The sequence below is a fragment of the Balaenoptera acutorostrata genome, chromosome 2, assembly GCF_949987535.1.
Source record: "Balaenoptera acutorostrata chromosome 2, mBalAcu1.1, whole genome shotgun sequence".
Lineage (NCBI taxonomy): Eukaryota > Metazoa > Chordata > Mammalia > Artiodactyla > Balaenopteridae > Balaenoptera > Balaenoptera acutorostrata.
The window spans coordinates 66,020,034-66,047,714 of NC_080065.1; the positions used below are offsets into that span (position 1 = coordinate 66,020,034).

Below are 27,681 nucleotides of genomic sequence, written 5' to 3' on the forward strand. Positions count from 1 at the left end.
TACTTCAGCTGCTTCATCCCTTGTGGAGTGTGGAGACAGAGCCATCCTCTACTTTTCTCCCTGCAGCAGCCTCCGCTGAGAACCCCACCCACACCCGGCTTGTAGGCTGAGAATCCTTGTAACACAGCACCTCTCCTGCAAAACAGTGACTTGCCCCAGGGCCCTTGTTCTTTCAGGGGCTCCAGGAGGCTGCCCTCTCCACCTCAAAGCCCACTTGCTTCTTCCCCTGGTCTAGCTGTCCAAGGGACCCTGCCTGCACTTTCAAACCCACTCTGCCCTCAAATTTATTGTTATATCCTAGGCACTTTGTAGACTATCTAATCTCGACAATAACTCTGGAGGAGAAAGTTGGCCCTATCTTATAGAGAAGTAAACAGACTCTAGAGGGTTAAGGCCACACAGTTAGTATGTGGTGGAGGATACATCTGAACCCAAGAGACCCTACCCTGAAGTAAGTACATCTTTTACCACTGTCCCTTATCTCACCTCCCAGGCCTAAAACCTTAACGTCTTCCAAGGAAACAACTAGCAAATCTGAAAAAATTAAGGGGTCTAAAAATATCCTGCCATGTTGGAGATAAAACAGAGAATAGAGCCACTTTTGTGTAATCTGGACCAAGTTGTTTATTATTTCTTAGTGTGATTGTGTTTTGAACAGGGATTGTGTGTAGAACTGCCAACCCCTTGCCCAAGAATCACCAATAATACCTCCTTCAGGGAGAGTTGAGAAGGTAGATGAGATCATGCCTATGAAAGTGGTGTGTCACTACACAAATAGAAACCCTGAGTTCCCATTATTAATGGTGGGAGTGGGCTGGACCAACACATCCCAGACCACCAACCCTGCCCCCCCTCAGAAAGACCCCTTTGGTTGCTACTTCCCCAAAAGGTGCGGGATAAGAAAGAACTGAGGATGGGCAATGTGACAGAGGAGAAGGAAGAATTTGAAAGGTAGTCCTCAAGTCCCGTGCGGTAGGCAGGCTCCCTTGGGATAGCCACAGCTCAGCACACAGTCAGAGACAGATGTCCAGGGCTCTCTGCTAAGCCGGAGGAATTAGGGCAGAATAAACATTATGTCATAATTCCACTGAATTTGCAACTGGGAAATTGAGGAGAAAAACCTCTTTCCCTAATTAAATAAAACTTCGGGGAATTCCCAGGTGCTCCAGTGGTTAGGGCTCTGCACTTCCACTGCAGGGGGCATGGGTTTGATCCCTGGTCTGGGGAACTGAGATCTCGCATGCTGCACAGCATGGCCAAAACAAAAAAATTTTTTTTTCTTATAATACATACTTTCTCTTACAGCCAGAGCCAATGTTAACGCAGTTAAAACTAACCCTTATATAAAAATCAGATACAATACACGTAAAATTTTAATAAAGATGCTAGCATTTCAAACCTCTGACCCCCAGGCTCTGAAAGCTTTCTCCAGTCTTAAGGCATTCATGGCATAGGTTCCAAAGTTGTCAATTCCCTCTTTCTGGCCTGCATTCATGATAATGTCATAAAGTGCCGCAGAATCTTCTCGTCTGTGGTACAGCTCCCAACCCAGCTCACCTGAAATACACCCACAAGTGCCCACCAGAGTAAGAATGATGATCATTGAGTCTAATGTGCATTAGCTAAAACACATCAATAAATGGAGAGATTCCATTTATGCAATATAGACATTGTTGAGTTTTAAAAGACCAGTTCAGAAAAAGGTTGCAACCAAACCCCACTGCAAAGGAGCCTGCCATATCACAGACGCTTTTGTGCCCAATCCTGTCCCCCGCACAGAGGGTAGCATCTAGGACATCTCATGACACAGAAAGACTGTGATGCAGGAGTTACTCTTGCCCCTTGACCTCAGCTTCATAATGTTAAGTGAGGAATTAGCATGGCAGAGTTTATCAAGAAAAGGGGTTCAAGGTTTAGACACCTCAACCCCCAACTCCTTGGCCCCAAATCACAAGGCTTAAAGATAAAGGCAACTGATGACAATTATTCAAATGGTCTTCGCTGTGGGATAGCCATAGTCTCTAATGCCCCCCACTCCCCCCTTCTTCCCCATTTGGTCATTTCATTCACCATTAGAGCGGTGGGCAAAAAACAAAGAAAATGAAACCCAACCCAAAGAGTCTGCTTATTTTTTATTCTGCTTATATTTTATTCTGGTCACCATTTTCCCAAGGTTGGGCAGAGGAAGGATGGTGAAAAGGGACAGCGGAAGCCCAGGGAAGAGCTATGGCCTTTATACTGTGTGTTCGCCTCACTCCTCATGTCAAGGGCTGATGGTGAGGTGCTTCTCCAGGACAAACACCAGAACGTGAGCAACACGTAATTGAGTGAATGCCTGGGCACCCAGTACGCCTTCTGTGAAGGGACAGGGAATCTAGAGGGAGTTAGAAGTGAGCCCAGAGCACCAATGGGGAGCATTCATTCATCCCTGTTTCCAAATATCTACTATGTGCAATGTTAGCTGCAGAGCAAGTCTCCCCTAGTGCACTTAGAGTCAGAAAGAAAGATGATCAGTGGTAATGCTTTAAGAGAGGTGCCTGATACATTCACGCTGTTCTCTATGGGAGACTCTATCAATGGGAGACCATTTTGAATGTTCCTAAACAGAATCAGCTGGCCTGAATATTCTGTCCACCCTTCCAACTATTCTAACAGCCATCTTCCTTCCCACTTTCTTACCTACCTTTCCAAATGGTAGACAGCTAGCTATGAGCCTGGAACAACAATTGGAAATCTGTGGAAGGACTCTCTCAGACTAGGAGTGAATAAACAGAATTGTCAGAAGAGTCAGGCAGGAGAAATCTTTCTCCAAAGTTAAAATGACCAAAATGAATGTGTGTGTCTGTGTGTGTGTGTGTGCTGTGTGTATGTGCATGCGTGCACACATTTCTGGTAACTGCTTTTAAATTTTAGAGACTTACTCTAGGTTGTTTTCCAATTCTTACCAGTATAAGATATCCTGATAGCAGTGACAGGAATGTTGGAAACCTTTAAAGACTTGGTCTGAAGAAACTTGAAAATATCATCACTAAGATCTTCAGAGGTCAGTTTCTGAAGGACCTTTCTTGCATGTGGCCCTGCGACACCAAGGACTCCAAGCTCATCGGTTATGTTTTTAATTTCAACATCATATCCACCTTTGACAGCCTCTTCTTCAATCCATCTGCATTTGAGATTCATAAACATCGTGTTAAATCTTGCTTGAATAATGCATGTTGGTAACAGATTATTTCTCAGAAGAAATGCTCTGTGTCTAGAATTGCCAGAAAGTCCCTAGAATGTCATTTCATATAATCACCTAATTTTTAAAGTTGAGGAAACTGAGTCCCAGAGAAGTTGAATGATCCTCTTTAAACTACCCACTTAAATGTGTGGGTAATTTTTCACAGTACAGAAGGACCCTTCCATTTAAACAAGCTCTGCCACACGATTCTTTTAAATAGTGACAGCCCTATTGCATTTAAACTGATGATTCAATCTTGGGAGAATTTTCTCTAATACCTGTACACAGGAGGCATGCTTGTGCTGCTAAAGGTTAATAATGTGCCTGCCACCAGACACATAGTTGTTCTGACAATGACAAGGAAAAGATTAAAGACTAGTTTCAATTTCTGAGTCTTGATGAGTTATTGGAACCCAGTTATAGGGTTTGTTTATAATTTATTGAGCAGTCCCTGGAGCTACACAAGTCTATCATAAAATGATCATCTGGATTGACACAAAGCTAAGCTACTAAGATGGCTCCCAATGCACTTTGGATTGGAGGATATAATCTGAATCATTTTACAACTAGAGTGAGAATCTGTCAGAGTAAGATGTTTATTAAACAACAATATTCCAAATATTTTTGAAATACTGAAGATTATAGATTTTAGAGTAGACTAAATAGTAGACTAAAGATTCATGTGAAGGATTGACTTGGCAGTTCAATGATTTAGATGCAGCTTTGTGGCACAAAGCATGAAAAAGGAAGAAGAAAAACCAGGGAGGCAGTTCACTAAAGTGGACCAACTGTGGGCATCAGAATCAACAAGGCTGGCTTGAGCAGGTTACTTTAACCCAAACTTCACTTTCCTCACCTGAAATAGGGAATAATATATACCTTGTAGATATATCTATTAAAAGAATTTATTGAGATAATGTGTAAAAATGGTTTTGACATATTGGTGATGCCTAACAAATGGGAGTTAATATTATTAAAACCAGTAAACCCCATGGATGGATTACCTTTGGGAGGGGGATGGTTATAGGGGCCCTTCAAATAATTTCCTCTAAGAGACATGAAGTTTATTTAAAACAATAAGATTTTAAGAATTAAAGTTGTACTTTCAATTACGGGTAAAACAAACAAACAAACAAAAAAAACCTCGGTGCAAGATTGGGTCAATATATAATCCATGTAAAATTTTCTTACTAGGTGTACACTTACCTAAGATCATGAAGTTCTGATCCAGAACCAGTTATTAATAGAAACTCCCCAGGAGACTGGTGAGAAACTGTCAACTCAGCATATACTTGACCTTTTGGTGTTAACATGTGACTTATATTTGTAAAACCCACCTACACAAAAGAATTTTAAATTACCTCAGGATGAAATAAAAATCTTATGTGTCCTTTTAACACCACATGGGAATAAAAATGTGGGTGTCAACAATGAAAAACATCTGAATGCTATCATTTATATCAATTGTGTGAACTATCTGTAAACTTAAACCCATTAATTTTGAAGTTTTCAGTTTAAATGACCATTATAATTACTTGTCATAAAAATTACACTTCAGCCAATTTGGGGGTTCCCATTTACACAACTAAACAAAGTCATAAGGTCCTTAGATGATAATTCATTTAACAAAAATTTAAATTTGAAAATTAGCTAGAATACCCTTGGTTAGTTGAAGGGTTCTGGTGTTCATACAGAAATCATTAGGTGAATTGAAATAACATATTGGTTTTTTTGAAAACGAGAGGTAGAGAATTAAGTAGGCCAGAATCCTGGACCTTGTACCCCTATAAGGTTATTTACCTTGGGAATGACATTTGCAAAGAGATGGTCCAACAATCTAATGGAGTCTTGGCCTTTGATATTAAACTTGCCAAATGGTGACAGGTCAATCACCCCTACTCTTTGCATAACCTGTTTATACTCAGAGCCCACAGGATCAAACCAGTTTGTGCGGTGAAAACTTGGCCTGAAACACAATGTTTGTCATAAAACAAGAGTTACTCACTTTCAAAAAATTACAGAATAAGGATATTTTAATACACCCTATTTGCCTAGAAAATTTCATTTGGGGGAAAAGTGCCACCTGTTCTACAAATCATACATATATACTGGAATCTGATTTTTTAAGTTACTCATCTATCCCTTGACCCATTTCATAGTGAATGAAGTATTAATTAACTAGAAAATAAGCTAGGCCATGTGGGTTCTCAGATCTGGAAAAGAGCTTAGAAGTTAACCAATCCTGTAGTTTTCAACCTTGGTTACATATTAGAATCACCAGGGGAAGCATTTTAAAAATACTAATTTGGGGGACATAATTAAACCAGAATATATGAGGGGTAGAGCTGTCTTGTTTGTTGTTTCTCAAATATTTATGCAAATACATCACTTGTACTTGTTAAGATGCCGATTCTGATGCAGCAGGTCTGGGGAGGGGAGCTAGATTCTGCACTCTAACAGGCTTCATGCTGGTCCACCTGGAGTAAGCAAGGATCTGGTCCAACATCTTCATTTTTTAGAGAAGAGGCACAAAGTGACTTCCAAAGTCTTTGCATTAGTTAATTACAGAGCTGGGCCTGGAACAAAGGTCTCCTAACTCATTATGCAGGATCATTTCTACTTTACAGAGCTGACTATTAATGTGGTATTTTAACTTCAGAGCAGGATGCTAAGTCTGCAAAAAGTTTTCAGTGGTTTAATTATTAAAATAGTAGAAGAAACAGGCCAGGTCCAAATAGCACAAGGTGAAGAATAGATCTGGCATTTATCTGAGCCATTTAGGAAAAACCAAACCAGTATTTTGCCCCCAGGTAATCGCCACTGGCTGACTACAGAGTCCAAATTCATTAATCAACAACTGGCCCTCTACTATACTTTGGACCTTTTAGATCTGATCTTAAAGTAGACATCAAAACTTGTTTAAATAAGCAAAATGACAGGTCAAAAAAAAAAAAAAGAGAGAGAGAGAATTGGACTTCCTGGTGGTGCAGTGGTTAAGAACCCACCTGCCAATGCAGGGGACACGGGTTCCGATCCCTGGTCTGGGAAGATCCCACATGCCGCGAAGCAACTAAGCCCGTGTGCCACAACTACTGAGCCTGCACTCTAGAGCCCGTGAGCCACAACTACTGAAGCCCGCGTGTGTAGAGCCCACGCCCCGCAACAAAAGAAGACACCGCAATGAGAAGCCCGTGCGCCACAAAGGAGAGTAGCCCCTGCTCGCCACAACCAGAGAAAGCCCATGTGCAGCAATGAAGACCCAATACAGCTGAGAAAGAAAAAGGAGAACTTAACGTGAAAATGAAACTTTGTTTTCTCTTGGTTTATGGATTCTCATGAGAAAAAATATATAATCACTATTAATCCCAAGTACAACAATGGTATGCAATCCAAGTATAATGGCAACAACTTTAGAGGAATTCAGAGAATTGTTTCAGTGATATGCTTTACGTTTTAGCTCAAACTAAAATAGTAAGTAAATGACCTTTTCCCCTAATTTATTAGCAGTGCATATAATTTGCATGATTCAATGCACACACACTAGAAAGCAGTTGCTTTGAGCTATTCCTTGACAAATAGAAAATCCATATTTCCATACTGTTTCCATACTATGTGACTTGGCCAGGCATCCTAAACCAGGACAAACCTTTAGGAGCCAACTGAAGCCATGTGGGGATTTGGAGAGGGTGGGGAAGGTTCTCTGAGCAACTGGAAAATGCCAAGCAGAGGCTTCATCTGGGCTGGTTATAGGTCTCGCGAGGCCACATGGGTCCTAGATGTGGGCCAATGTCACGTGGGATAAACTAAGGCCTGCACTGCACAAAAAGTGATTTTTGTGGGAAAAGGCTCAATGCTCTTTGGAATGGGGTGGAGTGATGCGGTGGGAGGGAGACGCGGCACTTCTCTGGGGTCCCTCCATTCCACCCCCAAATTTCATTCTGCGGTGAGAGTGACAGGCAGGTTAAGTCACTCACTTACCTGTACCCAGTGTCCTGGCCTGGTTTATAGAACCAGTGTGGCTGCTCCCAGCCTGCATGGAACCCCATGGAACACTTAGACTCCAGGGTTTTATAAAGCCCACTGACTCGCTGAGTTGGCCTCCCGGCAAACCGTTCTTCTTTAGGGTAACCAACTGAAAAAGGAAGATCGGTGCTCTGAACAGCATAGAACCAAAACTATAAAATACTTTGAAGGGATTCAGAAAATGGAAAACACAGCACTTAAAGTCTAGAAGCATATATATATATATATATATATATATAAAATATATATATAAATATAATATATATAATATATGTATATATTATATGTATATAATATATATATAATATATATACATATATATGCATTAAATTTATGTTTGAAAAAAACCCAAAGCTGTCATTTATATCGATCATCAAAGGGTAAAGTAAAAATAGATTTAAAAGTTAAAATCACTTATGCATTCCTCACATTAAAGATATATATTCATATAGATTCCTTTTTGTGTCTTAGAAGCACATGCTTTTTAGACTCCCTAACCATTCCCCCACGATACACAGAATAAAAAGCTTCTGAAGTCAGAAGTGATGTAAGTCAATTCTGAACACACTTCATAGACAACGGTAAATTTGCACTTTACCAATATTGTTGAATCCATATGACTCTCTTGCTTTGGCCTCGGTGTACTGAGTTGTTGTCCATTTGCCATAGCGATTGGGATCCAATTCTATCAAATCAAAAGGAGGTTCTCCATGCAGGATCCAGTCACTGAGATATTTCCCTACCCCACCAGCATGGATTATGCCATACCTTTCAAATACAGAAATAAATACCCTGTTACTAACACATATTGTTTTCCAACAGTGAAACATGTCCACATATTTAACAAGGCCTCAAAGCTACAGTGTTCTGTGCTATTGCTATTCAGAACACACAATCAACATAATCTTTATGCTATCATTTTTTTTCCTCAAAAAAAAAATGTTTAGGCATCCAAATTAAATGTGCCTGACTTGATAGCTAGTTTCTTTCCACAGTTTCAAGAGCTGTATATCTGCAAAATAGTCTATGACTCTTAGCTAGTAAGGATGCTTGCTTTAGGAAAAGGGAGGAGAGGAAGCACACAGGCAGATGTGGTTGGTACCTTATCAGCCCTCTTGAGCTATGATTATCCTCACTAATAGGAACTTTGCAGGAGAAATATGTACACTGTAGAGTGGCACACCCATCTCTTCTCAGACTCAGTTTAGTTCAGGTTCCCATAGCGATGACCTCTGCACAAGGATCTTGGGCCATTATCATAGAAGCATTCAGACAAAGAGGCATTCACCCAAGGACTTGTGGGAAAGAAGAGGAAGAAATAATGGCTCCTGTATTTTGCAATTTGGGTCACTTGGTGGGGAGGGTTGGCTTGTTTTCTATTTCCACATGAGGATGCTTTAAAATCAAGAACATGACTGTGGCAAATAATTTAATACCAGATGGAGGGATCACAGTTTAACATCGCCCATGGGCAGTCCTACCCATTCATTCTTGTGGATAAAGGAAAGTCTTGATGAAGGACTTTACTGTGGGTTCGTCTGTGGTTTAAGTCAAGAGAAGCTTCTGAGGAATTGGATGAGCAGGGAGTCACCGGTAGAGGACCAGGAAAAGGAGCTACACGAGCAGACTTCAAAATGCAAGAAATTCCAGTACCCCAGATGACAGCTACTTAGCCAGCATCACAGCTTCTAAGAGCATGGGAGGACCTTAGCAAAGACTGGAAATGTTAACTAACTTTTTCTACAACAAGATACCAGTTTTTCTACTTTATAAAAATGAATGCTTATATTTACTATAAGGATATTTCTCAAGCAGAATAAAAAGACAGCAATTTATACTTCTCTGGATAGTTTTAAAAAGAGACATGGCTCATCCAAATCACCCACAAACAATCTCATTAAGTTTCAAGAAAGCAAAAAAAAAAAAAAAAAAAAAATTAAATACATGCTTAAAATAATTTTGAAATATATGCTTAAAATGTTTATTCACTTAAACAGTCCCAATGTATGATATACAACACTTGCCATTTTTGAGAGCTAGAGATACTGTTTATAAGACTTGAAACTATTTAAAGTTCTTCTGATATTCACTGAGTACTTACCATTTACCAAGCATTGTTTCCTTCTAACATGTACCGGCTAATTTATTCTTTAGCAACTCTATTTTACCAATGAGAAAACCAGCCTGCACTCAGGGGTTAAATAAGGTCACGCAGCAACAAAGTGCAGATTCAGGATACAAACTCAGTCTTCTGCCCCCAGTATACACTCCCTGTTATTGGACTTTACTTCTTCAATGCTTCTCAATCTTTTTACAGCCAAGACACACATAACAGAATTTACATCCTTGGCAGACTCCTTGGGCATAGCTAGGGTTGTGCTTCAGTTTCCTGTGGTATCACTGCTACACCATCATGTTCTTTCCAATAAATGAGGCAGAGTGCTGTTATTTGAGGATAATACTGAATCAAATCTAATTTTAAAAAGTAAATTTCTGCAAACTTCAGCTCTATAACCATTATTAAGTTATATGTAAAATCCCATACAACTGAATGCTATGAAACATCTATTGAGAGCCCCTGGTGTAGTGCTTGAAAGTGTAAAAGCATAGAGGAAGAGAGATCTGGGTAGGATTTTTGTTCTGCCACTACCAGCTGTGTGACCTTGGGCAAGCTGTTTAACCACCCTGAGCTTTAGTCTCCACATATGCACACTTTATGGTGCTGGTGGAGAATTAATTGACATGGCATTTAAAAGCACATAGTAGGCAAGCAGTACATGGTGGCTATGGGTCCTTGTATAACCAACAAGAATATGTCTCTGCCCAATGGATAAGATTTTCATAAGGAAGTAACGTGTGAAGTGGAAGTGAAAGGGAACTTGAAGAGGAAAGAAGAGTTAGGCTCTTCTTCTAGGTCTACCATTAATCTGTAGAGCCCACTTCTTCTACATGGCCCAGCTGCTATGCTTTTTGAGTGTTGTATGCTTTTTTATGATAACTGTGAAACTGTCTCTCCTCTCTTTAAATTTGCTGTTTATAATCTGTTCTAAGCCAGGATAACTAGATTCAATTCAATCCAACTCATTAAACATTTGGGGAGCATTGTGTTAGTCACCTAGAAGCAGAGGAACTTATTAGATCTGGTATAAAAGTAAAACAGCTTTGACTGAGGGTATTCTGTGAGTAAGGTAAATGAGCACTGGCATATATGTAGACAGTTTGCAAATACCTATTCTCTCGACTAGTTGGACTAGAATAACAGACAATGCTGAAATGCTGAACCCTGGGCCCCTCTCCAGACTACTGAATCAGAATCAATAGAAGGGGTGTCTGGGAATCTGTTTGCTTGTTGGTTTTCCAATTCCACACACCTCTCATGGATTCTAGTGATAACTAATAAGAATTTCACAGATAAGATGCAAAGGAGGATGAAACACATGTAAGTGACTAACCACAAAGTTGAGATTCTGCTTTTTAACAAGCCCTGGTGCTCAGCCAGATATGGAAATCACTGGCCTTCAGAACCATGGGATGGATCACTGATATAAACTAGGAGGGGTAGCTGATGTGAGGATTCCACCATGTTACATAAGAAATATCTTAGCAATCCCAACTTTTAAATAACAAGAAGGCCTTTTGGGGTCAGACCAAATTGGTCAGAGAGAGTGTGGCACTTTGTCCACCCCGACCTGTCATCTTCCCCATTCACCTCGTGATGTCTACAACCTGGGAAAATTACCCAGAGCAATCAAAGCAGGAGTCCAACATCAGCCCCAAACAAGTAGATACAATTTCTAGGTGATAAGTAACTAGTGTTCTAAAGAAAGCAACTTCCTAATTTCCTTAGTGACAGGTGTTCTATTAAAATACAAATATCATGAGGCCAGGAATACTGTCTGCTCTTGTTCACAGATAAAGAACAATGATCTGCAAATATGTGTTGACTAAATCAATAATTCAGTGATTAAGCTAATTGCAGAATCAAAAAGAATAAAATGTTTAGGAATAAATTTAGCAAAAGAAGTACAAAACTTACACTCTGATAATTACAAATCATTATTGAGAGAAATTTTAATTAAAAGTCCTAAACAAATGGAAAGACATCCTTTGTTCATGAATCGGAAGACTCAATATTAAGATGACAATACTCCCCAAGTTGATCTTCAGATTCAATGCAATCCCTACCAAAATCCTAGGCAGCTTCTTTGAAAAAATTGACAAGCTGGTCCTAAATTTTACACAAAAATTTAAGAAGCCCAGAATAGCCAAAACAATACTGAAAAAGAACAAAGTTGGAGGATTCACACTTCCCAGTTTCAGAACTTACTGCAAAGCTACAGTAATCAAGACAGCATGGTACTGGCATAAGGATAGACGTATAGATCAATGAAATAAAGTTGAGAGTCCAGGAATAAATCCATACATATATGATGAATTGATTTTGACAAGGATGCTGTGGTACAATAAAAAAAATAAATATTTGGTCTTTGTCCCCAGTTCCTGGCACAGAGCTCCTAAAACTTTTGGAATTTATATTATTTTGTATGCTAACAGATAGCTCCATGGAAGGGGGGGGGGGCAGGGGAACTAGATAGCTTCAGAATAGGGGCTGGTCACCATAAGTTCAATCACCAATGGTCAATGATTTAATCAATTGTGCCTGTGTAATGAAACGTTCACAAAAACTCCTAAACAACAGTGTTCAAAGAGCCTTTGGGTTGGTGAACCCATTGATGTACTAGGAAGATGGTGCACCAGAGAGGGCATGGAAGCTCTGCACCAGACCCCTCCCTCCCATACCTTGCTCTGTGCATCCCTTCCATTTGGATGTTCCTGAGTTGTATTCTATAGAATAAATAGGTAAAAGTAAGTAGGGTTTTCCTGAGTTTTGTGATTATTCTAGTGAATTATCAAACCTGAGGAGGGGGTTGCAGGAACCTCCAAATGTATAGCCATTCAGTCAGAATTACAGGTGATCCCTGGAAGCTGAAACTGGCATCTGAAGTGAGGACAGTTTTATGGGACTGAGTCCTTAACTAGTGGGGTCTGCACTAACTCTGGGAGTTAGCAGCAGAATTGAATTGAATTGTTGGATAGTCAGTTGGTGTCAGAGAATTGAAGAATTAAATGTCAGAAGTGGTGTCAGAAAAAAGACATCATAGATGCCAACACATTTCAATGAGTAAAGAATAGTCTTTCAACAATTGGTGCTGGGACAATTGGCTATCCACAAATGAATCAAGCTGGGCACTCACCTCATAGCACATACAAAAATTAACTCAGAATTGATTAAAGACCTAAACGTAAGAGTTAAAACTAGGGACTTCCCTGGTGGTCCAGTGGTTAAGACTTTGCCTTCCAATGCAGAGGGTGTGGGTTCAATCCCTGGTCGGGGAGCTAAGATCCCACATGCCTCAAGGCCAAAAAACCAAAACATAAAACTGAAGCAATATTGTAACAAATTCAATAAAGACTTTTAAAAAAATGATCCACATCAAAAATATATATATTTAAAAGGAAATAGTTAAAACTATAAAACTCTCAGAAGAAAACACAGGTATAAATCTTCATTAACTTGGATTAAACAATGGTTCCTTATATATGATATCAAAACTACATTCAAAAGAAGAAAAAAATTCACATTCTGGACTTCATCAAAATTACAAACTTTTGTGTTTCAATGGCTACGATCAAGAAAATGAAAAACCCACAGAATGGGAAAAAATCGCATATCATGTATGGGATAAGGGTCTTGTATCCAGAATATATAAAGAACTCCTACAACTTAACAATAAAAAGACAAATAATCCAATTTCTTAAATGGGCAAAGTATACAAATAGACTTTTCTCCAAAGAAGATATATAAGTGATGTACAAGAGAAACACTCCCACATGAACATGCCTACATATGGACTCTATAGGGGATTTCCTAAGCATTCAGTTACATTATACCTTCCAGCTTCCTATCTTCATCTGGTTTTCTCCCTCTGGATGTCCCAAAGACCTAAACTTAACACTGTCAAAAATGGAACTCATTATTTTTCCAATTATTTCTTCCTTTGGCCCCAGCGTCCAATCAGGAGTCAAGTAAGAAAGGTTGCCATCATTTGCTATTTTTCTCTCTCCCTTAGGACCTAATGCAATCAATCACCAAATCTAAATAATTTTGTTTCCTATCTCTCAGTGCCCACTGCTGCTTCCTTAGTTCAGACCCCAGCCTCTCTACTGTATTGGAAGAACAGCACCCCAACCAGCCTTGTGCCTCTGATAAGACTTACTGCCTTGTTCTCAGCTGTAGCCCAGTGCCCAGAACTAGACCTGGTACAAAGCTGGCCAATCATCAAATATCAGTTGAATAAATGGCCAAATAAAATGGGGAAGAAAAGTAAAATATTAGAAACTGTGATATGATAGTAAGGTAGGCTTGACGTTAATATTCACCAAATTAATGGGACAAATATTAGAGATGAAACATCAAATGGGTAATGGAACCATAGATAGTAAGCAACCAGAGGAATCATAAAGAAACAAAAATCATGTTGAACAAACATGAATTATGGTGAAAACTGCATCAGACATATTACACATTTGATATTTTGATTTATCTTTGTCACATTGTGTTATGAAAACATCCTTGTAAAAGTGGGGCAAATTGACCTATCTGAACATTCACAACATGAAAGGAAACATAAATAATGGAAATGGCAGGAAATAATGCAAAGAGAAAATTCCAGGAAATCATTGCCCTTCTGTGTACAAATCTTTTAAACCTATACAAGTCAAAGTTTTAAGACTAAAATTTTTTATTCCTCACATTTCATTGGTCATAAAAGGGAGAAGACTCTCTGCCTCTCTCCCATTCTCCATTCTTGGCCTGAGATAATGGGATAAGACTTCTCTAAACTACATAAATCTATAATAAATGTTGAATTACATAGAGATACTCACCCAAAGCCTATAGCCACCCAGTAGTTTCTGACCCCCTGATGGGGCCCTACCATGGGCAGAATGTCAGGAGAATAGGTGATAGGACCATTGACGATATTGATGATGTCAGCCTTCTTCAAGACTGGAACCATTTCCATGGCAGCCTCAACGTGTTCCATGATTCGGTCTAGATCAGACTCAAAGAGCTCCTTTCCAAAACCTGAAGAGAAATGCCATTGTGGTCAGGATGCCACAGCTGCCCTGACGTGTGCTCCAAAGTGATTTAAATCTCTGAATCAGCTTACATTTAAAGATGGCCCGTTAGGAAGGTATTGTACTTTCTTTTTTAAGTCTAAACTTGATATTTACTATCAACAGATGAGTACTGTTATATTAGTATACTATATTACTGAGAAGAATAATGTTATTTCCTGAAACAATAAATCATGAAAGTTAACCTTTTTAATAGAAAATTTTAATTTATGCATATTAGCAGTTTCCAGCATTTAGGCCGATCACCATTTTAAAAAACAAACAATAATAATTTGGTTTGTCAAGAGAGGTCTTTTATCCTTCAATTAACCATAGAAGTCTGCTTCATCCTCTCAGGGAGTTTGCAAAGTCATGTCAGGACACTGGGGATAAATGCAAAACCACTTTAGCATCTAGGATGATGAATTCTAGACACCTTTTAACTCTTAGTGGGGAAGGAATGGCATGGAGGCTTCATTCCCCTAGCCCCCTTCTATACACATCCGAGGGCTGGAATTCTGTGAAAAGAGTCAGGGTCTTGGAGCACAGTCGTCTTCTCAGTCATAAAAGGCACTGGGATTGAAGGCAGGGCCACAGATGAGCTGCTGAAAGAATATCGCCACCAATACCAGGGATGCTCCCGCATAGCAGCCAGCCAGCTTTTTCTTGTCCCTCCTGTGGACGGCACGTCAGGTCAGGGAGGCCTGCAGATTACTAGGGTTAGACCAGGGCATGTGGACGCCCAGGGCCAGCCAACAATCTGGCTCTTCCTCCAACTGGAATTATTTAAATATTTGTTCAATAAATATTATTAAATATTTGTTCAAATATTTATTTGGAGAAGAGATTGCCAGCATGGGGGAAGAACAGAGAAGGAGACTCCCAGGTGGCAGATTAGCCCTCCCTCTGGGATCAGGAGCTATTCCCCTCAGGCCCGAATGTGCAGAGCCCACCCAGCAAAACCGAAGCCCTCAGTTGGCTGGCCCAACTTCTGTGGAAGGTGGTTTATCATTTGTAGTAATATGGGCACAGATGTTCTTTGAAGAGTAGGAGGGAGGGATTCATTCCCTAGCCCAAGTAGCTTATCAAAGTATAATTCTAGAAAGCACAATTACCTCCATTTCTTTATATTCCCTATAATATTTGTGTGCCAATGACATTTTAGCTCCTTTTATAGATTAAAACCTGAGATACCTCCTTAGGTGACCCAACCCTTCATCTGGCTCTGCAGAAATGTTTCATGAAAAACAAAAACAGGTCCTTCCCTCCCTTACAGAACTTGAAAGAGAAACTATGGTACCTCCTGAGTTAGCACTGAGGCCTAAGACTTTTCCACATCCATTTATGCAGCACAGGAGGGCTTCAGTTCGCAGTACCAACTTATCCTGCTCTGCTACAGACTTTGAGGCTTTCATTCTTAACAGGCTGGATGTCCTATCTCTGCTACCTGTTGTGTTTCCAACTGTCAAAGCACAAGAGCAGCTATATCCAAATCTAGAAACTAGACCAAGTAAGCAGGGGAGTGAGGAGAAAAGGGGGATGCAGGAGGTTGGTGTGGGCAGGTAAAAATTACCTGGGGCCTTCCAAAGCAGTGGGGAGCATCTTTTTCAGCTTTTCCACCACCAATTCTCTTTCCTTATCCCCTGCTGTGATTGTTCAAAGGGATATGAGAACAGAATTTACCTCGAATCCCTCACTTCCAATGTCCCAGGTATCTGATAGTCTAGTATCATGGTGTCATCTTATTCTACAGCCAGCCCAGAGTTACAAGGAAGATAAAATAGATGTGTCTGCACACACTTCTATTTGCTGAACCCACCTGGAGGTACTCCACTGGTGACCCATGAGTCCTGAACTTTCATTTTCTCTTGACTTTCATATGGACCAAACAAAAGCCCATCCCTTTCCTGTCGGAGGTAATAAGATCCTTCCAGGTCACGGAGCACCGGCAGTTCTCGCTTTAAAGCTTTCACTTCAGGGATGGTCGATGTGACAACATACTGATGCTGCACCGGAATGAGAGGATGTTCTAGTCCAACCATCTTACCTACTTCACGAGCCCAAAACCCTGAAATAAAAAAATCATTTAAAAATGTCACCACATATAAAAACATACCACAGACGACATTGATACAGCAATTTCAATTAAAATAAAATATTTAGAATACTTCAGTGTTCATGGCAAAGTCTAAAGAATGTCCTAACAATGCAAATGAACTTATCTACAGCACAGAAACAGACTCACAGGCATAGAGAACAGACTTGTGGTTGCCAAGGGTGGGATGGGGGAGGGAAGGACTGGGAGTTTGGGGTTCGCAGATGCAAACTATTATATATAGAATGGATACACAACAAGGTCTTACTGTATAGCACAGGGAACTATATTCAATATCCTGTGATAAACCATAAAGGAAAAGAATATGGAAAAGAATGTATAATATATATCTGAATCACTTTGCTGTACAGCAGAAATTAGCACAACATTCTAAATCAACTATACTTCACTAAACTAAATTAAAAAAAAAAGAATGTTCATAAAAACTTTACATTTTTTTGTCATTGCAAAATTGAACGGGAGAAGAGAAGACAATATTTTACACTACCCCAGAGTTTTGAAGAATCTAAGGGAACTCCATTCCTGAAAAACAATTTTGCCCATAAGCAAAGGTGTGCAAAAAAGAAAATTATCTGAAGGAAAAAAATAAACAACCCAAATATATAGAATGTACAAATGTTGATAAGAAAGACAGTAATGGACTGACCTTACTTACAGAGCAGGGACGGTCAGGCAATGGAAGAGGCCCCGGGTCGATGTGATCAACATAATAATCATGCATAATAAAGCCCTGCTAGTCAGTCCTCTATCCCCCAGACCCTCCTCTCCCGAAATTGTTGAAGCCTAAAATTCCACAAACACAGAATTGTTCTGTTAACTTAAAATTTGAAAATGCATACACTTTGGGAGAGATAGCCTTTTAAGTTTTCTCTTCTTTTAAAAGTTTAGTGTGAGTATGTTTGGAAGATCCTTTCTTGCAAAGGCATGAAGGCACCTGGTGTCCAGAGCAGGGGGGAGGAGGTGCCACAGCAAAGAGGAGAGAGCTCATAGATAAGTGGGAGTTCCCACAACCTCTGTGTCTCCCTTCAGTGTGCAAGGGGACTGTCTTCTTGGGGGAAATGAATATTATTTTTTTTCCTTTGCAAAAGATGGAACCAGATAATCTGTGACTGAAAGACCCTTGATTCTCCCCCTAGGTGACTCTTCAGGCTACAGATGTGGAGCTAAAGTCCAGAACGATAAAGAGACACGCCCAAGGTCACACTGGGAGACCCTGAAATGGTGGTCACATCTTATTGGTTTTTCTTGCTACAGAAAGACTATTTTAAAAATCCAAGACTCCTTCACTTGTATAAAGGTATTTGACAATCTAAAATGATAAAAATGATTAGTCGGCAGGGATGCAGGGTCACCTGACCCATCAATGAATTATTGGGGGGAAGGGGGGTTCTATTTGCTTGTTTGTTTGTTTCATAATAATTTTGAATAATCATTCAAATGATTAGGGAATCTTCCTTAAGTTATTTCTTTAGAGGCTGCATTCTCTGAATTTTTAACCATTTCTGTTTCTCCTTCTTTTGGCAATCTAATAAGGAGTTCTGAAGTCTCTGTCATTATGAAGTTCAGAGCTAGACACAAATCATCAATTATCAGTCTAGGAACCCTGACTACTGTACTCTTATATGGCATCTAAACATCACTCTTGTGTTCTGTTGTTTTGTTTTGGCCTAACGGCTACATTGGTCACACTTGGATAACAGCCCCAGAAATGGGTGTCCATTTGCAAACTAAAAATCTTACCTGTGGGCATTAGAGCTGTTTGCTGGTCTTTGAATAATTTAATGACTTAATTTATTCTTGCCTAGGAAGATGTGAATTACCAATGTCAGGACTTTGTAGGATAATATAGTAAAGCCACATATTCTAGTTATATGCACTGGAGCAGTTTTAAAATATAAAAAGCCAAAATATTTAGCCTAGCAATTCAAACTACTGCAGTGGTTAATATACTTGCTTCAATTAAAAACATAAATTGAAGAAATTAAATCCTGTACTATTCAAATATATTTATAAATGTCTGAATCTAATTGCTTGTTTATTAATATACTTCATCATTAAAATAAAGTGGAAGTGTATGCATAAATATCATATAACTATGTTACTCCAAACCCCATATCAAGCTCGACACTGTTTTTCCCTATGTGGTGGTGTCTGTTGGCATTCTCTTCCTCTATATGTCAATCAAATTAACATAAAACTTGCCAGGATTACACTTCAACCCTTGCTAGATCACCCACCCAGCAAGTTCAAAGGGAAGAGAAACAAATGTGGAGGAATCCTCTATAATCTACCATTATCACCTGAAAAAACACTGAAGAGAAGAGTCAATAAAAAAGTGATCATTAGAAATGGCTTCCAATTTTTAAAAATGCAGTGACTGACAGAAATGGAGTTAAAATGAACAGTACAGGTTGGTGGACAGGTTTACTTCTACTAGATGGTTTATACAGTGACAATGATGTTTATACAGTGACATTCTCTGATGCAAAGTATTGGTAAAATTAAGCAATTCTTTTTTGGCTGAACACTGGGCTTCATCTTGGCATGACCCAATCACATTTCTAATTTACCATATTAGGAAAATTCTTAAGTAAAGTTTACAAAGTTATCTCAGGCTTAATGAGTCAACTGTAAACAAGGTCAAGAGAAACATTCCTCACCGTGCAAAGAAAAAGCTTGCATCACAGTGAATAGCTCCTGTCCTTGCGTTCGAGCTGCCTCTGGGGCTCAGGTTTGACCGAAGGTAGAGTGAAGCTGTGTTTAAAGCAGTACTGAAGGCAAGTTAGCCTATTGCACACCAAGAGGTCAGCAGGGTCGGAAACTGTTCCTCAGCTCTGCTTGCTCAAGAATAAGGTTTCTACATTCCCTCTCCTGTAGGAACACTGATATAGCAGTATTTCTCAAAAGATATTTTACAGACTAGCTGGTACAGACAGTACAGTACCTGGAGTACTTGTTTAAAATACAGCTTCCCAGCCAGACCACCTGGGAAACTTCCCACGGTGATTCTTACGCACCTAGGTTGAGAACCAAGCTCTTTGGGAAGTCAGTTTACCAGCAGAATGGGTGCTGGATGACTACAGAGCAAGTGAAAGGATCTGGGGAATCTTAAGGCTGGTACCAAGAAGCTGTGACACTTGACGCTAGTGTTTTCCAGACCAGGGCATAGACTTTCAAGGAAATAATTATAATAATCATAAAAATGATCATTATTATACTTAATTTGTTTAGTGCTTTCTATGTGGTAGGACTTTTCTGGGTACTTTACATCATTTATGGATCAGAATAACTTGTTCAGATGGCAATTATTATCTCCATTTTACAAATGAGTAATTTGCCCAAGTCACACAGTTGGCCATAACGTGTCTCTGGTCGAGATAGCCCCACTGCCCGGGACAGTGCTGGAGATACATCAGCAAACTGACACATTTCTGCTTGTAGACTTCCCTTTCCATGGATATCCTGAAGACCCAGCAGCCTTCTGTTATGACCCCATGTAAAGAAACTTTTAGCAGGTTATGGTACAATTGAGTAGATAAGAGTGGCCTTTACATCCTTTACGTTTTGGTTGTATTTCCAAGTCTATATTCTGGTTACTTTAATTAGGTTTCAGAGCTGCCTGAGGGCCTCACCTGAATTTATGAGACATCCTGGACTCACTGAGTAACTCTGGGAAACATTCCATCAGACACACATTCTAAATCATGTTAGCACAATGCCTTCTGCAGATGGTTGCTTTTATTCGTAAAATTAATCTTTGTTAGCTTTAAAGTCTAGAAAGGGGCATATCCAAAACTTCACCCCCAATTACTGAGGTTTACTTTTTGGGGAACTTCTATACTTTAAATAAAGTTTTTTTTGAAAACAGACATAAATAACTAAACACACACCCCCCCACACCTTCCACGGACTATTTATATGTGATCAGTTAGATTTTCTCCAATAACTTTTGCCCAGTGGAAGAGAAGAGATGGAGAAGAAAAAGGAAAAAAAAAAGATATGGGCCAGAGATGTGATCTGAATGATGTAAAGAACTGAGAATTGAGACCGTATAGTTCTTCATACAACTGTGAACAAGGAGCTGCCTGGAGTTACCAAGACCTGAGGATGGAACTCAGACGTGGCTGAGTTAAAGGCATCAGGAGCAAAGAATGAAGAAGGACGTCCTGAAGAACAGTTTTTCTGGTGCTGGTCTGGGATTTGTTTTCTGAGGGCAGTACCAGAAAAACTGTTCTCCAGGACCTCCTGCCATTGTCCTCCTCTGCCCTGATGACCCCACAAGATTGCACAGCTGCACAGAATATTTCATCTGGTAACCAGTGTCCTGGGCTTAGGTCAGACCTCTTTGGAAATTATTCTTTCTCTTCAGAGATTCCTTATTCCTCACAGATTGTGCTTTAGAAAACAAAATATTACAATGGCAATGAATCGTGCAAATAAATATTTATCCATTTTAGGAAAACAATAGATAAATGTGTTAAATTAAGGTCTTCTATGTCATTTGCCAAAATATCAGCTGGGAGTGTGTGGCTGCCTGAAGCACTGTGTTAAGGAAAATTGTGGGGTTTGTCCAAGTCTCTCTGAAATGAGTGCAGTGATCGATTAGCAATGTCTGACATGGGTGCTGGATATGAAGTCAGAGCATGTTTATTTAGTATTTGCTATCACTATGAAAACAGTCAAATGTTTTTAGAGGCTGAATTCATGAGACCATAAAGAAAGTTGCAAGATTACAAAGAATTTTTGCTACTTGTAAAAAAAAGGATGAATGATTTCATTGCCTTAGATCTTCTAGCAGAATTTAGACCAGATGTACCCAAGGACAGTGGGGGATGGGGGGGTGCCTGATGGGGATTTCCTTGGGGGCGGGGCAAGTGAAATTCAAAAACAAAGCAAAGTTTTATGCCTTTGCTCTTATTTATTAGGTAAGTTGTTTTACATTATTTGGAATTTCAAATGATGTTAAAGAATGAATGAGATTTTATGCTTTTCAAATGGGGGGTATGGGTTAGAAAGATTCAGAAATACTAACTTAAACTCTTAAATACTGAAGACATGACTTTTTCCAGGGCCACTAAAAATGGTTTGTTAAAAAATAACATCAATCAGAAGTTACGATTTAGAGGAAAGAATCCTAAGGGTATTTGTTTCTGGCATGTCCTCATGGCGTATCATCTGATCTGATAAATAATAAAGATTGTTTTCATTTTGTAAATTTAAGCAATGACTCAAAGAGCAGAACATGAGAAAATCAGTAGCTGCCTCATGTTTATTTTAGGTTTTAAATTAACCATTATGAACTATAGATAAATATAAATTATTAGCCCAGTTTAGATTGCACAAGCAGTTTCATTTGCACGAGGATTTATTTTTATGTGTGATATTTGAAAATTACTTCATAGGCAAAGAACCTGATAGAAAGTATGTTAATTCAAGAATCAAAAGACCCAGGTTCAAGTCCTGGCTCTGACATAACTGTCACTTTGCCAATTAGTATATCCTTCTTGGACCTTGGTCTCCACACATGGAAAATGAGTGAGTTGTTAGATTATCTCAAATATCCCTTTTGGCTTCATTACTCTGAGTCTAAATTGTAACAGAGCAACCTAAAGATTATGAAATATATTTAATAATGTGCTGAAAGGAAAAGGGTTAAAAGTTTTTTGAACAGAGTAAAGTAATCAAAATAGATGAGAAAGAACATAAATAATCAACTCTGCTCTAAAAAGCAAACTGAGAGCAAAGAGGATGCTCGTGAATTTGAACATTAGAATTTGGTTATTATTATAAAGAAAGTGTGAACACAGGAAGGAAAAAGAAGCATAATTTGGCAAAACATTTTCCGGAGCAGAATAAAATGGAGCATGGAGAAGAAAACCAACTCGCTATGGATAACCAAGGACAGAGTTGTATCTCACACAACAAGAGCAAGGTGATGGAGGGAGAGCTTTGTAGCTCAGAAACAGACAAAATGTTCGCCATGGGAGTACCACGGTGTTTCATAACAATGTTCATGGTATAAAACATTACGTTATGACTAAATATCTTCTTTCTTTGCCACTTGAAAAAAAAAACAGTATTTTTTTTTTTTAAATGACGCTTACCTGCAGCATTCACAATTCTATTTGCTCTCATAGATCCCTGTGGTGTTTCAACATCCCATGTTCCATCTGACTTGGGTTTCAAAGAAGTCACCGGTGCAGGATATTTTAAAAGGGCACCATATTTCCTAGCCCCAGCAGCCAGGGCCATAGTTAGAGAGTAAGGATCAATGTGACCATCTCCAGGATTATACAGTCCAGCTAAAATCTAAATCGATCACAAAAGAGTCAATATTCAAATGAATACATATACTCACTTAGTGTAACTGTATCCTGCCAGCAAATGTTTAGCAAAACTGGACTTGAAAAATGCATCATGGCATCAGATTGATCAGTCTCCACTTTTTTTTTCCTATGTCCAAGCTCAGAGCTAGGCAGGACTCACATTGAGAGTTAAGTAGACAGGCTATTTGACAGAGGCTTGCAATTGTCTCTAACATTTATTCTCCCCTTCCCCACAAAGCAATGGAAACCAAATGTTTATTTAGACACATAACCACTAAGAACAAAGAGTTTCCAATAGTTGGCAGCTACTAGTTCCAGATAGTAGCTAAAACTATCACTAAATTCTGGTCAATGAAATGCAAATGAAAGTGTCAAATGAAAGTGGCATGGTCACATGAACCATTTTAAGGAGACAACTGGCATATGCCCTTTGTCCCTTCTTTGTCCCTTCCTCCATTCTGCTGTCTGGAATGCAGACATGATGGCTGGTGCTCTAGCTGCCATCTTGGAGTGAGAACAAAGAAGTCACATCCTAGGAATGACAAAGCAATGATCCAGAAGGCAACTGGATCCCTGAAGTCTTCATGGATAAGAGCCACCATTCAGCCCTGGACTGCCAAAATGAAAGAGAAATAAACGTCTATCTTGTTTAAGCATTATTATTTTGGTTTCTAACATTTGCAGTCAAATCTAATACTAATTGATTAATTATTTATATTTAATTGTTTAATACTGTTAATAAATTCACACGTTAAATATATATCTGGTGTCAGGAAAATGTATACTTGATTCAGTCATCAACAACTAGTTCTTAAATACCTACTTTGTGCTAGGGCTTGAGGTACTGTGGGGGAAACAAAGAAGAATAAAACTCAGATGAAACAAGGAGGGAGCACTGAAATAGTACAGTTAGTTCTCACCCATTCAACAAAAATCTATTAAGCACCAAGTATGGTCAAGAGGCTTTTGTCAATTTTTTTTCTGCATCTATTGAGATGATGATGTATTTTTGTCCTTCATTCTATTCATGCAATATTGCATTGATTGATTTTTAGATGTTAAACTAACCCTGCATAGCCAGGATAAATTCCACTTGGTTATGCTAAAAATATCCTTATTATATGTTGCTGAATTCAGTTTGCTAGTATTTTGTTGAGGACTTTTGCATCAATATTCATAAGAGATACAGGTCTTTCTTTTCTTGTGATGTCTTTGTCTAGTTTTGGTATCACAGCAATACATTCTAGCCTCACAGAATAAGTTGGGAAGTGTTCAATTCTCTTCTATTTTTGGAAGAGTTTGTGAAGAATTGTAGTAATTCTTCTTTAAATGTCTGGTAGAATTCACCAGCGAAATCATCTGGGCCCCAGCTTCTCTTTGTGGGAAGTTTTGGATTACTAATCCAATCTCTTGTTATAGGTTTAGTGCAAGAAACTTTTGGTTTTAATGGAATTTGTATTACTGTAGACTTCTAAACATCACTTTGGTGTTTTATAATGGATATGTCCTTATGCAGTGACCCTAGATCTATTTGATTTGGCACCCTGCCCAGAGCCAGGGAATACTCTTCCCACATATTTCCATTGCCCAATGTCCTTGAGAAAAATCTGTGATGGTGAGAACTTCCAGCAGAGCATCTCAAGATTGACATATAAACAGATATAAGAATATCCTTCCTGGCAGTGGTGGCAGAATTTTAACGCAGACAATGCAATGCAACACGAATCTGCCACCACATTGGCATCACACAAAACTACTGAAAAGGGAGTGCCAGCAACCTGTCAAGACTCACAGGGGCTAACAACCCAGCTCCCAGAGCAACGCTATGAACCCTTAGGCGTCAGAGATACTACACTGGGGAGAAACACAAACCTCTGCTTCCCTGAACAGCTCCACCTTGTACCCTTAGGTAGCATATGTACAAAGGAGTCAGAAAGCCTGGGTTCAAATCTCCTCCAGCTCTTTCTAGCTGGATGGGCTCGGGCCCACTATGTAAACTATCTAAGCTGCAATTTCCTGTTTGGTAATAATCTATACCTTCTATTATTATTGTGAAGAGTAAATGAGATTATACATGTAAATGGCTTTGCATAATACCTAGTACATTAAGTATGTGCTGTAGTGTTAGGTAGTGCAGTTTTAGTCATTGTTATTATTATTATTCAGATGGGGTTATCACCCAGCAAAAAGACACTAAATTCCCAAGTGGATTTTCTCAGCTAAATTTGGTTAGATCAATACCTGTCAGGGTAGTACAGCTATGAGTTAGGTGATATCTGTGTAGCAATATAACATGTACTTTTACCTTTGATTTTGTAAAAAAAATGTGAGTAACACAGTCTTTCTATATACACATTTGTCACACCTGGTTATTGTCTTCTCTGCATTTCTCAAACAGAAGGTTTATTATAGAAACCTCCAGATCTGGGGGACACAGTAATAGAGAGGTATTGAAAATGTTTCCTCAGTTGTAATAGGTAGAAAGCTAATAAGATTTTTCATTACCTTTACTGTATTTAGCAAACATAATAGCCCATCTTATAATTTACCCAAATTCCAGCATTAATCATCTGATTTTAACATTCAAAATGTGTGCACAAAGTTTTTCTAATTAAGTTTCTAAAATAACATTTTCTGATCTTAATTAAAATCAACAAATGGTAAAAAAAAAAATGCCCTTAGGATAAATACCTTATTCATGTTGAGTAAAGGAAACATCTCTTGTATTTTTTCAGGTTCAATAATATACTGTTCCGTTGCATGCCAGCCAGTCCGAGTCATTTGATATTTAAATTCATCTACCCTTACAGGAGTTGTAGCAATTCTGATACTACCTGGCTGATGGAATCCCACCACCTGTGACAATAATGCCAGTAAAAACTCATAAATAAATCATTATTTGGCACTCAAACATGGTTCTTCTCCAGCACAATGAAAATGAAGGTGTGTAAGAAAAGAGATTCACTATGCAGTGAAAGTGATAGCTATATACCATATTTACATCATATGAAAAGATGTTCATTTTGCAAATATTTACTAAGTGTCTCCTCTGTGCCAGGCACTATGCTAAGCCCCAGAGATGCTGTTGTGAACAAGAGAGATGAAGATCCTGCCTGGATGGAGCTTACAGTCTATAGGTGAAGATGGACAGCTAAATGCATAATTACAACATGAGATAGTGCTCATGTACAGAGTGCAAGAAAATTATGTGAAAAAAAGAAAGACAAAGGATTTGAAGAGGGAACATGAAGAATCGGAATGCTGCAGTGAGGAGATTAAGTGTGAATTGAAATAAACATTCATCTGGCATTTATTGAAGTCCTTTAGTTGGCCAAGCACTCAACAAGGCCCTGGGTGACAGTGATCAAAGATGCAGTCATTATCTTCAGGTTGCTTGGAATCTGTAGGAAAGACCAATCAGTAAAGCAACAATCACCATTGAGAGGGATTCGTATTATAAGAGGTATGTGCACACATGTTCTTAGAACCAAGAGATATGCCCTCAGCTCCACCTGACTGCTGGGTGAACAAAGTCAAGGATGTCTTCTCAAAGGAGACGCCCCCCGGGAAAGGGTGGAAGGTGAATGCTGAAATGGGGACCAGAGGGAATGCTGTCTCAGGCAGACAGCCCAGCTCATTCTAGAACTGTACGTAATTAAGAATAGCTGAAGCATCTGAGCATAGCAAAGAGTGGCAAGAGAAAACCTTGGAAAGGCAGGCAGGGCTTAGCTAATGAAGGCCCTTCTTCTTCTTTGGCTTTTGTCCTGTAGACTGTGGGGAGCCATGTGATGGTTTTAGGCAAGGGAAATAGCATGAAAATTTTAAGTAGACTTCAGTCTTAGTCTGTGGGTACTCTTTGCCTGCCACTTTACTTTGAAAGTACTAATACAAATGAGAAGAGATAAAAATAAAAGTGAGGGGCTTTTAGTGAAGTACTTTTCAAAGGCATGTGACAATCTGGCATGTACAGTTGTCAGATCCTTTGCAATCCAGTGCAGAAACGCTGTGATATCTTAGTTTCTAGATACAGCAGCTGACTAAAGATATTTTTGAAAGCTGCTTTTTATTCTTTTCTCATTTAAAAAATCAGGAGCAGATAATTACATGGGTAATACACTTCAAGAAATTAAATTGATTGAAAAGCAAGCTCTAGAGGTTCTCATCTTAAACTCTCATCAGAACCTTCTACCACATTTCACATGCCACGGCTGTCACTACACACAGCGATACATGATGATATCAAAATCCTTCAGTAATCTTATGTATCTCTAAGAAACTGACCTAAAAGACAATTTCAAGCTAAATGTATTTACCTGTCCGGTTTCTTCTTCCAGTTTCTCATAAAGTTTGATGCTATCATAATGTATTTTCTTTAAGTTTATTCCAGGATGAAAGTAAGTTGTTAAACCTGCCTTAAAAGTGGGGAGGAAAGGAAATACCGAAAAAAATTAACATTCTCAAAATGTTGATAGTTTATCTTTTACTTAGTAATTTACTACTGGCAAGAAATTGACAAGCTCCAGCCAGTCCTCTGGGATGAGAACACATCAGCACCAGTTTGAATGCACACTGCATAAGGCTCGTGACAGTTATAAGAACCCACTTGAACCACATAAATAATGTGAGAGCCAGCCAACAAACATATATAGTAAGTCCCTAAAAGTTATTAGGGTAAGAATTGTTCGCAGATTCAGAAATGGGATGACTTAGATGGAATCACTTAGGTTAGGAATGTACGCTATTAGGAAGAATATGGGGGGACGGCATACAATGTGGATTCAAACCAACAAAGCGTGTGCTCCCTTAAGGAGAAG

At 39.1% G+C, this 27,681-nt stretch overlaps 1 protein-coding gene across 2 annotated transcripts in view; it reads right to left on the reverse strand.

Annotated features, from left to right (window-relative positions):
- Positions 1–27,681, reverse strand: part of DMGDH (dimethylglycine dehydrogenase) — a 67,698-nt gene that overhangs the window by 31,106 nt on the left and 8,911 nt on the right. The window contains exons 3-13 of one of the 2 annotated variants that reach the window (XM_007175872.3): positions 27,181–27,279; positions 25,559–25,723; positions 22,646–22,850; positions 16,245–16,493; positions 14,195–14,393; positions 7,845–8,014; positions 7,202–7,355; positions 5,024–5,189; positions 4,430–4,560; positions 2,946–3,163; positions 1,400–1,557 (exon numbers count right to left, since the gene is read on the reverse strand). In XM_007175872.3, the coding sequence (XP_007175934.1) occupies positions 1,400–1,557; positions 2,946–3,163; positions 4,430–4,560; positions 5,024–5,189; positions 7,202–7,355; positions 7,845–8,014; positions 14,195–14,393; positions 16,245–16,493; positions 22,646–22,850; positions 25,559–25,723; positions 27,181–27,279 (1,914 nt within the window). The remainder of the gene's footprint in view (positions 1–1,399; positions 1,558–2,945; positions 3,164–4,429; positions 4,561–5,023; positions 5,190–7,201; positions 7,356–7,844; positions 8,015–14,194; positions 14,394–16,244; positions 16,494–22,645; positions 22,851–25,558; positions 25,724–27,180; positions 27,280–27,681) is intronic. The other variant, XM_007175873.3, reaches the window with a different exon arrangement.